The following is a 12,117-nucleotide window of genomic DNA, read 5'->3' as shown; positions in this document are numbered from 1 at the left end:
CTCTCACTGCCTGCCTGGTCACTCCACTCGCTCTCCTTGAGCACTATTGATTTTTGCTCAAACGCCCTCAAATAGTTTCTTAGTGTGGCCCCACACACTCATAGGTTGTATTTTATATTCTATAGTAACCGATTTATGGGTCTCTGACTGTTGCCAGTCTGAAAGAGAAGTAGACCCTGGCTTGTAGACATTGCAGCACTTTTATCTATCGATGGCAACTCTATTCTTAATTTTAACTCCATTGTCTACCCATTCCAAACTCTTAAAACAGGATTGGTCAGGCTGCCATAGATTATCAAGTTAACACTGTTTACAATTGCATGTTGAAGAAGTCTTCGATGTCTGAGAGAATGAGTGACAGTTCATGATCCATCTTTGTACATTAAGATTTTAATTAGAATTCCCAATTATAGTCTTGATATTTAGTTAATTTGCTATGTGGCTCGTACTTAATTTAGCATTAGCTGGAATATTTTATTAAATGATACTCCAGGCTTGTATTGATGATGTATTTCAATACAGTTATTATAGCAGCTATTTTTCACACTCTAAAACCACCAGGTTATCCCGCTGAAATAACATTTACATCAGATGAATAATTAATTATCCACTTTAGTTATGGTTAAAAAACCACAGTCTCTAACTGTTTATGTTTTGTGTGTAATAACGGTAGTGTACGCGTATGGTACCTCTACCGCCCGTAGGCCCAGGCCGGGACCATGCTCCTGAGGCTCTGTCTATATGTAGTGTCAGTCCAGGCTCCCAGCTGCCTTTGTGGTGGTTGGTCTGTATGGTGTGTCTGTGTGGCCTGTCCCTGGCGGACAGGCGGGTGGATGGGCACAGCTGGAGTGGAATCGAGGCTGTTGACAGAGAAAAGGCCCCTGCTGCAGGGGCTTCAGACAGCTTAACTTAATAAGGGCTCTCTCCTCTCATCCTGGGGATGGGAACGAAAGCACACAAAAGGCAGGACTTAACCACAGAGGGATCACAGGGCTCATGTAATAGGGGGCTTTCACCATCCCAACCCGACCCTGCCTGCCACCCCAGGGGAGATGAACACTCCCCCACCCCAAATTAATTTGTAACTAAAATTGGTGCCCCTCTTTTACAGGCTTTCACAACATGTCACTCTCAGGGGTGATTGAGGAGAGCCCTAATACAGGACCCAAAATAGCAACAAAAAAATCAATTATTTTCTCGTTTGTTGCCGTTATGAGGCTGAGTTGATGGTGCAGTTAACCTATTCCATCAAGGTTAGCCGTAGCCTTGGAGTGGGCCATCACAGCCATGATTAATCCCCCATACCATCACCATCCTCCTGTAGGACCTTGAAACACATACTGTCTGTCTGGGCCCTGGGCTGGCTGCATGTCTCTGAAACCGTCTCTTACAGCCTATGTTGTCTCTATGAGGCATTTTACGTTAGACCTTTATTTAAAACCATAATCGAGTATTTGTATTAGGTTGTCTCAAAAATATAAATGTTTTATTGCCACATACACTGGATAGGTGCAATGAAATGTGTTGTTTTACAGGGTCAACCATAGCAGCACGACACCCCTGGAGCAAATTAGGGTTAAGTGCCTTGCTCAAGGGGTATTCCAAGTAGCGGGTATTCGACCCAGCGACCTTTCGGTTACTGGCCCACACTCTAACCGCTAAGGTACCTGCTGCTCTGTATTTGAATGTGTCCTGTATTTGAATGTTTGGACATGCTCTTCTTCTGGTCCATCCAAGTGGTTGAAGAAATGGAGGTTTATGTCATCTTGAGTGTCTACAGTATGTGATTGGATACACACGATCATGTTTAGGGGCTCTATTCAATATGTATCACTGAAGCTTTACACCGGAAATCCATTTAGCACGTTGGGGGGGGTGGGGGGGGTTGGGGGGGGGGGGGTGATGAAACAACTGAGCCCTATTAATTTTCAATGAAGGGAAGCGAAGTGGGCGGGGACCGTTGGACTTTGCAAGCTTTGTTGAGGGAGTGTGAACAGGGCGGGACCAAAGTTGGGGAAAGCTGAACTTTTGTTGTGCACTCCGTGACATTGCGTTGCTATTGGCCAATCGAAGCTCACTATAGTTTCCAGCCCCTACTGGATTGACTGGTGATACCACCTAGTACTACCTAGCCTGCTTGCTAGCACCAAGATGAGGGTGAAGGTAGTGTGGCTATCCAAAATTACGCGTTCAAAGGATCTCAGTTGTTACAGATTGCATGCTAGAAATGTGAAGGTAATTTCCAATTGAGCCGAAATATGCAGCCTTTACCGTGAATGCAGTCTACCGCCAACGCGGGACCCATAGCCTTTTAATTTCAATAACGCTGTAAAGCTGAATACTGTAATACTGATTGAATAGAGCCCTGAGTCTAGTAATGGTTTATTTTTGTACGTCTTTTTTTTGGGGGGGGGGGGGGGGGGGGGGGGGGGCTGGCGGGACCCTGAGCTGATGAGGGACATAGAGTTTACCACTGGGGAGGACCTGGGGTCCTCCAAAACCTTTGGGAAGGGCAAGAAAGGCAAGGGGAAGGGCAAGAAGAAGAAGTACCCCAACCTCAGTGATCTCAAGAAGAGTGTCAACATTTCACGCTCCAGACTAGAGAGGAAGGTTATCAACCCGTAAGTAGGCTACTCACTCAGCAACAAGTGGCTGTACCTTCTATGTAGCCCAGGAGGTGCAGAGAGTACAAGTCAACCCCAACACAATGGATACATGGCCTTAAAGTCACTAGTCGTTGGTGTATTGATGTTGTGATAGATGTATTATTAAAAATATATACTGTAACCTTGTTGCACTTGGCTTAATCATCCCATGTAACTTGAGAGGATTAATGATTATTCAAAACCCACCTAGACACTTACTGTTGGATAAACAGTGTTTATTATAAAACATAACCATTAATAAACATATGTAATTCTAAACCTTTCATACTTTATTTTTCAGGAGCTCCATGAGGCAAGTGACAGATACTGTCTGTACTGGTGGAAATAACTCAGGAAACCTTTTCAAGATTCACACACAGACTTATCGGCCATTTAATTTACATGTAATAAGACAATGTTGAATTGCATGCTTTCTGATTTGTAAAACAAATCAAAACTGTTTTGATTAGTTTTTATAAAATAATTTGTCAAATAATGTTATTTATTGATTTATGTGTAACATGAGGAAATATGTGATGCCAATCTTTGTCACCATCTATTTACACTTGATGTATCGTTGTGATTTTCAATGCCATAACTCTCAGAACTCTTTTTTACTGATTTTTACACTGCAACTCTATTTTCCAGTATCTCTTTTGTAATTATCACAAACAACCAGTGCTTAATATATGAATCTGGAAGTGGTAACAGAAGTTCAAACCGTTGTGGATGACCAGCAGCTTTTACAAATGTTGCCTACCCATACACTCCTTTGTTTATGAGTTTGAAAGCACTATAACCTTTAGGGGTTTATAGGAAATGATATAGGTTGCCAATAGCTACCCTGTGCAGCAGCCCTCAGTGGTCTAGAGCCTGTGGTATAGAGGACAGCCTGCGAATCAATATGTTTTTAAATAATGCTTTTTTCCGCTGATGTTGTGTAGACTATACATATGTTGATAATTAGTGAGTGTGCTTGTTTTGTTGGCTTAGTACATGTTGATTGCAAGGAGGGGAATCTTCAGGCGCTGTTGTTGAGCTGTGTTTAGGTTAATTGTGTACCCAGGCACCAATTGGGCAGATGTTATTAAAAAATAAACGTTGCACCAGGGTAGGCTACTGTCTACTGGTCATTGGGAGCACATTAAACGAATCGCTTGCACATAAACTGTCATGTTCTTTAATATTGAAACCTCATTAAACAAGAGTTTCCTTCATTCAGTCCACTGTGCAATATTATTCGATAAGCATACTCCCCAACTTGAGTATTTTCTCCCCCTATTAGAGCCTATGTCACATCGAATTTGCTTGCATTGTTTTTAACATTACATCTAAAAATCTATCCCCCCAAAATAAAATAAGCTAGCTCCCTAGATGTCAGTGGAAGAGTAGCCCAGGGATTCAACATGCTTCTGGAATTTCATATATTTCTATGACTGGGGCAGTGGCTGCTTGAGAGTCAAATATTTTGTTAAAATGATCTATTTAGCTTAATTATCATAATAACCAAAAAATGCATAAATATTGTTTAACTCTTTTCAATGTTTTGTTACTCAAATCAAGCACTTGCCTAGTTCACCATGTAGGCCTATGTCAATCAGTTAATTGGCATGTTGTTATTATTAAATTATATCTTGCAATAGGCCTACCATTCAACATAATAATTACACTATTGCCTATATGATACCATTCAAACGAAAGTAAGGCCTAGATTCAATCAGATCAAGCGTTAACGAGCGATAGCCGACACCCACATATAGCTGATGCTTTGGCGGTGTTGGAGGAGGAACTGTGTTGGATCTGTCAAATCGATGAGCAGCTGATCTTGTGATCATTGTCAGGAAGCAATTAGAAATAATGAGGCTCAAATTAAAAATCATTAAACAAAATAAGGAGGATTTTTATCAGCCTCATCAAGGTGTGCTTCTCACGTTGGGATTTATCTTAATGCAACTCTGTGAAGCCAATGGCAATGTCCGCTTTAGGTATAGGCCTAATGCCGGGAGCCGCTTTTGGATTTCACAGCTCTAACAGCAGTTCCACCTCTGACATCAGAGTCAAAACATCAGCTGTGTGGATGTCGGCTAAAGCGGATCTGGACCTGGTTTCCCCATACATCTTTCCCCACAATGGGGAAGATGTAACACGCGTTTCCCAAACACAACAGAGAGAGAAAGGTCGCTAAGTACATTGTTGGAGCATGTGTCATGTATCAATACTGATATGATTGAAAGAAAGAAAGAAAGAAAGAAAGAAAGAAAGAAAGAAAGAAAGAAAGAAAGAAAGAAAGAAAGAAAGAAAGAAAGAAAGAAAGAAAGAAAGAAAGAAAGAAAGAAAGAAAGAAAGAAAGAAAGAAAGTGAGCGCTGCTCTTGGATCAGCTTTCGCCATTCAAATATGTCCTTAACATTAGAATTATTTCACAATACTGAAGACGGATCACCTCCTAGAGAGATATTACCACCTATGGCTGCAAATATTGAGGTGGCTTATTCTGACCCAATAAAAATGCCCTAAATCACCGATTTGGCACATCATTGTTCACGTTAGGCTACACATTATGAAATATATTGATACAAATTACAGACAATAGCCTACAAGTAGCAAAATAGAACTTAATTGATTGAATTTTTCAACATGACATGGGCCTATTAGACTACTGTTTATATTTTAATGCAGTCATAACGTATTTTTATACGTTGGTTGTTTGTATCAATTGCAAAGACATTGGCAACTTTGTAGCCTATTTGTAGTCAACGTTGTTCTGAAATTATCGGCGGTAACGGAGAGACGGATAGACCATGTGATTCCATGTTAAGCCGCATATAGCCTAAGTGACACACACTCTTAGAAAAATGGATAGAACAAAAAAGGGTTATATTGCTTGCTTCATTTATGGCACCCCTTAAGGTTCTACATAGAACCGAAATTGGTTCCATATAGAAGACTATATGAAACCCAAGGGTTCTATATGGAACCAATTTTGGTTCAGTGAAGAAGAACCCCTTGGGTTCTGATAAAATAACCCTACAAAGGGGGTCTGTATAGAACCTTTAGGGGTGCCATATTTGAAGCAAGCAATATAATCCTTTTTTGTTCTATGCAGAATATTTTTATCTAAGAGTGCAGTCGTTAGATTGTGTTTTTTTTCAATTGCAACGTTAATAACGATGATTTTGGGAAACCGCTCCGAGATTTAGTGATGCTCCTACAAAGTCCTAACGATTAATGTATCCTTAAGATGTTTTTTGGAAACCCGCCCCTGATTGAATCGGGCCTTTTAGCACAAATGTCGCGCAGTGCATTCTCCAATGCAGAGGGGAATTTAATGATTCGACTACAAAACGTGTTGAAAGTAATTTAATATTTACATAATTAACACGTTAAAACTTACATTTTGTCCAACAAGATACTGCAAGATTCTGAGACTTGCTGAAAACAGCTGGCAGATAACAAAAAATACACACTCCATAGGCTATTTTCTGCAACGCCTTGGTCGGGTCTGTGTGTCTCCAAGAAATGTCCCATGCTCTAAATAATCCCGTAATCTGGAAAGTTGTTTAGACTATCTACAAAGTGGAGGCTATATTCTAGGCTACGTCGTATAATGCATTTGTGTTTAGTCATACCTACATGTGAAATACTAGAATGATTCCAGGCGCACGTTCCCTAATGGCTGGCATGTGCCATTTCATCACACCATTTTGGACTGTATAAATACAGACTATGATCCGAAACGAAATAGTCATCAGGTGCAAAAGGAATATAAATAAATGCTGTATCCATGTTACTTTTGTCCTTATAAACTCGACGAAACTATAGTTTTAAATATTGTATATACCTAGCCTACAACTTGCATCGATAGTGCAAAACGTGCACTGTTGACTGGTGGCCCTATTCAAATGCGTCTCCTTATCCCAGATGGGAAAAAAATGAAAGAAGTTGCTTAAATACATTCAATCACCACATATATTTTTGTTAGACTTTTAATGATGAACTCATTCAAATATTCTATAACCTTAATTTACGCACACGCGCATTAGTAGCCTATGGCTATCCGGAATTTGGCATGACATTATCCCACAATGAAATTCGTTTCTCTCAATAGTTATAAAGTAAAAATCCCTCTTTTACAGAGGGATGCCGTTTAAGTTACCAGTGAGTGTTTTTCCTCATCAAATCGATTCAGGGAGCCGTTGTCAAATTTCATATCAATAAAACCTAACTCAATAAATCCATTATCCATTAAGTAATTAAATTAAATTAATAAAAGTTAGGCTATAGATATTCGCCACGGCGGATCCAGTAACAGGCCTATGGTTAGGCAACTGTTTTAGTCAATATCTCCTATACTTTTTCCGCATAAAAAAGTTAACATTAAATATAGGCTATAGCTTTTTGGTTAGAAAAAAAATGCTACATAATATCATCGGGTGGCCAACATAAATAACTGGTAAAATAAGAGTTAAACATTTCTTTAAAAGGGGGAGGAAAAAACTTTATTCTGTTCCAAAATGTCCTTTAATTTGGTGGAAAGGAAAAAATGTATCCACTGAACATAAAGAATTGAATCTATTGAATATTCATATTTAAGTAGCTTATTCGTTTGTAAATGGTAGCCTATAGTTTATTGTTATTTTACTTTGTCTTATCAAAGACGAATCCAGATGAAATGAGCATTCATTACAGCCAAATATTATCAGGTAACTATATAAAATAAAATAGTAGGGACAACTTATATGAAAACAATCATATTTAACTTTCACAGTTTAGTTACACAGTAATTACAATATTTCAAGCCATTCCAGATGTAAATGAACGATATTGATAGGCCTACATGTATTTGTTCAACTCTCTAATATTTATGAACTGCATTCAAAATTAGAAGCTAGACATGTATTTGCCAACATTTGTAGGCCTATATACATTTTGACCACGAGTATTCACATTCTATCAAAATGAAAACAAAAGTCAAATACAACATTAGCATAAGAAAAATCTTCTTCCCTTGGTAAAGGTTGGTTTTCTTCGAGCATTAAATGTCCTTGACGAAACAACAACATTAAATGTTCATCAGAGTTCTGCCCATCTAGCATCAAGTGCATTTGAGTCTTTAGGTAAGGGCATGTCTTTAGTTCTCTTAAACCATACGTGTAATATGGTTATTAAGTTAATATCTCATTGGAGTCAATTCGTTTGATAATATCGGTTAATTTTAGACGCATCTGAAAACATAATGTTTGGGCGTAAAACCACACCTATCTCCATGTCTTTACAGGTGAGAAGTGTAAAACGCAGGCGCTCCGTAAGTCTGAGATCCTAACATGAAAGGTGACAGTACCGCATGACTTGGCAGAAAAGGTAATTGGGTGGTGCAGACTAGCCCGCCTGGCCCGTGACCATAGCTCGTGTGCATTGACAGATGGCCGCTCATGGGAGGAGACGGGCTGAGCGGACTCAGGCCCCCTAGTCCATTGCTCTGGCCATTCGGGCCCCCGCCCGTCGGGGCGCTGGTGTCTGCGCCAGGGTTCTGTTTCTTCCACTTGGTCCGTCTGTTCTGGAACCAGATTTTGACTTGAGTTTCAGTCAAACTAAGTGACAGTGCCAAATTTAGCCTCTCACACACGGAGAGATAACGGGTGCACTTGAATTTGTTCTCCAGTGCAACAAGTTGTTCGTAAGTGAATGCTGTCCGGGCCCTTCGTGGCTTACCCGACTTTGAATCGGAGCCAGAGCGCTTTCTCTTCGGCTTTCCTTGATGACTTTGTCCATTCGACCCTGACTGTTGCGTTTGCTGTCCGTCAGGACTTCTTGGGCTCTTGCTCTCCTGGTCGTCGTCTTCATGGTGGCCCAGATCCCCCACGGCATTTCCAGTTAGGGCACTGCTGCTCTCCTCACCAAATAAGTCATCCTGCATCTCGCTGTCAGAGTGGGAGCCTCTGTTGAAATCATTCTCACATTCGTCCGATCTGTACACCAGCCCCTCCTCTGTAAAGGAAACAAGACATGCCATTGAGTATTTTCAAAGTAATAATCACAAAGTCCAAGTCATTTGGACAGACAATATTCAATACCTTGCCAAGTAGCATAGTGACTAGCCTAATGAACATATTGCTAAGGAAAATAGTGCTGAAGAATCATGCCAGCTAATGCGTAATGGATAACCTTTTCCTCTATCTATTCTCTCACCTTCATTAAAAATGTATTTATGAAGATAAATTGTTGTTTTTATTTCCACATTGTGCATTCATGTAGTCTAATGTTGTAGCGTAAGGATGTATTACAGTAGCCTATATGCTTAAATAATGCGCTGCATAAAAATGGAAAAGTTGCAAACATAATTCATGTTACCAATTTTATGTTAGACTATCAATTAAATAGTGAAAACCTGCTTGTGATATGGTCTACATTGACACCTTCAAGAAAAAGACTTGAGGCCTAATCATTTTGGAAAATCTTTACTATAATTGAGTATAGGCATGCTAAATATTCTAACATTATTATTATTTTTTTTAAAATCCATTTATGTTACATTATATTAGGCCTAAATTGTTCAATAAGGATAGGCATATTGTTTCTCAAACTTTTTAGATTCGTTTGGTTTGTTTTAAAATATGACCATTATACCCCATGACCAGGTGCAAGTTAAATAAACAAAATAGTCTTTCAATTATTTTCTGGAGTAGGCCTACCACACATCATTCAAGTGAGCCACTTTTACGCACACGCATCATCTTATTACAACAACAATAATTGTAATTGTTATAAGCAACCAAATATTTGCATTAGCCTACTTACTTTTGCATTATTTAAACAATACTTATACATCCAGGGGAATAATTATTCCATTAAGGCCTGCACATCTTCAGCATTGTTTGTTGACACAATGTTGGCAATTTGCTCAACCCTGTTAATGTGATCCTATGGGTTGGCTTCTGACGTTTAAGATATAGTTCCCTTTTGCAAACGGTTTTAATGTTTGTATTGGCAGCATAAACAATATCTCACTAATCCACATCATACGTCTTCATGTTCATCTATTTAGATATAATCTTAAGAATAATGTTTTTTTGGTTTGTTAGTTTGTCTATTGAAGGCAGTCCATAACAAATCACCCGGACAACATGGTTGGTAACGCAGTGTCCTCTTCTCTGACTGTTAGGTTATATTTAAATGCAAACCCTATGAAGTGGTTACGGAGATCAATGTTTGTTCCTTCTATTTTCATTTTAAAAAATGACAGTGGGGGCAATATTTGTGTTTATCTTATATCAGCAGAGACAATATCAATCTCGTGTCTCTTTTCTGGGATCAATATCTACCCTAATAATAATAATAATCGGTTTTAATCGTGTAATTATCCGAATTTTGACACTATAATTAAGATGTTGGAGGAAAGTCAGGCAAGCTGCCTGAAAGAGATAGGCGACTCAATTCGATAATAGGATATCGAACTAGCCGTGTTCCGCATGTCACTCTGGGGCAATTTTCCCCATTATCCTGCATCTTTAACCTCGCAAAGCACTTTAAATTAAATGTAATCGAATGGTTAAAAAATATATATATATATTTTGATATTACAAGCATTTCTTCTCTGGGGTAGCCTAAGGGAATGTGTGCGTGGTAGAATATTCCATAGCTAACCTTACTTAACCTCAGATATTATCATATTTATTTCTGAATCCAAATATATTTGAGCATAAATAGTTACATAATATAGAACGCAAAGTTAGATTTGGAAAATACAACTTTATTAACTCCTTGATCTAAAACAACTTGCAGGTCCCTCTAACCTCAAAGACATAGGCTAACCTAATAAGACAACCACTCATCAAGTTCTCTGTCTTGTTATGATCAACACAAAGAGGCTAAAACGTGGTTTTACAAATAGGTGACGTTATATAGCCTAAGTAATTGAGCATCTTCCTGAAGCATAACATGTCAGATAACAAAATGTACATTATATGTCTAATCTCAATTTGATTTTTCAGAGACATGTAGGCTATTCAAGTAGACCTACATCATAAACAACAATACTTTTGGAAAACCAAATATCACCAAGAAAGACACAAACACTTACTTAGTCCTGTAGATTTTTTACATTCATAGTCTTCTGCATAAGATTTCTGATCTACAGCATGATTCGAGTCGTCACCTCCACGGTTCTCTGTCCCGAAGGCGAATTCACTGCCTGTTCGGTTAGGATTTTGCTTTTTGCTCGTAAACTTATTTGGGTCCAAAATGTCCAAAACAGAAAACGCGGTGGTCCGGTGAACGGTTGGCATTGCTATCGGAGCCGGTTCTTGGCGTGGAGAGTTGTTTCGACTGTCCCCTTGCAGTATGTCTCTACCGGCGGGACAGGAAAACACCGACAGTTCGTTGGCAGAGAGCCGCTTCTCGCTGTGATTGTCCATGCTTTCTGGAGCGGCCACGACGATCACCGCTGTTTGGGCAGCCACACCCGACGCCGGCGGAGAAGCGATTGAGAGATCTCCCAGCTGAACCTTCTCTCTATTCATGACTTCTCTTCAGGCGGAAGAGCACGTTCTCTTCTTTTGAACTATCAAAGGTTTAGCACCAAGACAGTAAATTTAAGCTTCTCTTACAACCGTTGACATAATAGCGCATGCAATTTGAGAAAAGTAGACTAATATCTGGTGCAGTATTCCTGCACAGCTTGCGTTGCCACCCCTCTACGGCTGCACTGCTCTGGTCAATGTAACACACCGCTGGTAGGAGGTGATGATTCACTGTTGGATGTTCGTCTCCCTTGTGCAACTCCTTTTTTGGATTTGAACCATCCCCTCAGGACCCGCCAATGTTTATGTCATGCACGCACACCTCGCTCGCTCTCGCATCCCCTCCCACCCTCGTTCGTCACCAAAACTTAGACACAAGCTACGCATTATTTATGCATTCATATTCAACTGTGGGTTGTAATTGGCTACAAATTAATCCCATGCCTCTAATAGCCTATTATCTCCGTCTGCGCGCGTGAGAGGCAACAGAGGCGCACGGGGAGTGAGGGATGATGCGGTTCGTGATATACTCAGCTGTCAGCTCAGTTTCAACTCCACTGAACTGGAAAGGGTCTAAATAGGCTTATTTTTCCTTTCTTCCTCGCCTATATGGACCACTTTGTGGTTGTGATACTTGTTGTTTTATTAAGTATTTACAAGATCATAAGGCCATGATCTAACTTTTTCTCAGTATTCAGTGATCCAACGCAAATTAAGGTTTTCAGTCTAAAATCTGTAAAAAATCAAAGTCTAGGGAAGGCTATTATTATTATTATTAATAGGCTTATTGTTCATTTTTTTGTAGGCTACCCATTCAAACATTAGCCTAAACTCAATGCATTCGCTTGATAAAGTTCAGATGAGAGAGATTCGTTATCTTTAAGGGAAATTACAGGGCACTTTACAAAATTCAATTATGCATTGAATAAACTCAGTAATACCCCTTTCAGTGAAA

At 39.5% G+C, this 12,117-nt stretch overlaps 1 protein-coding gene across 1 annotated transcript; it reads right to left on the bottom strand.

Moving 5' to 3' along the window:
• Positions 1-7,915: 7,915 nt before the first annotated feature.
• Positions 7,916-11,162, bottom strand: LOC311107548 (NK1 transcription factor-related protein 1-like; the record flags this gene model as incomplete). The annotated part of the gene is made up of 2 exons (XM_084150055.1): positions 7,916-8,631; positions 10,724-11,162. 2 exons carry the CDS (start codon positions 11,160-11,162, stop codon positions 7,916-7,918), a joined length of 1,155 nt encoding a protein of 384 aa, XP_084006181.1.
• Positions 11,163-12,117: the final 955 nt, after the last annotated feature.

This window comes from Coregonus lavaretus (genome assembly GCF_964263955.1).
Source record: "Coregonus lavaretus genome assembly, chromosome: 32".
NCBI lineage: Eukaryota > Metazoa > Chordata > Actinopteri > Salmoniformes > Salmonidae > Coregonus > Coregonus lavaretus.
Note: the sequence above shows the minus strand (reverse complement) of the source record. Positions and strands in the feature narration are given on the sequence as shown.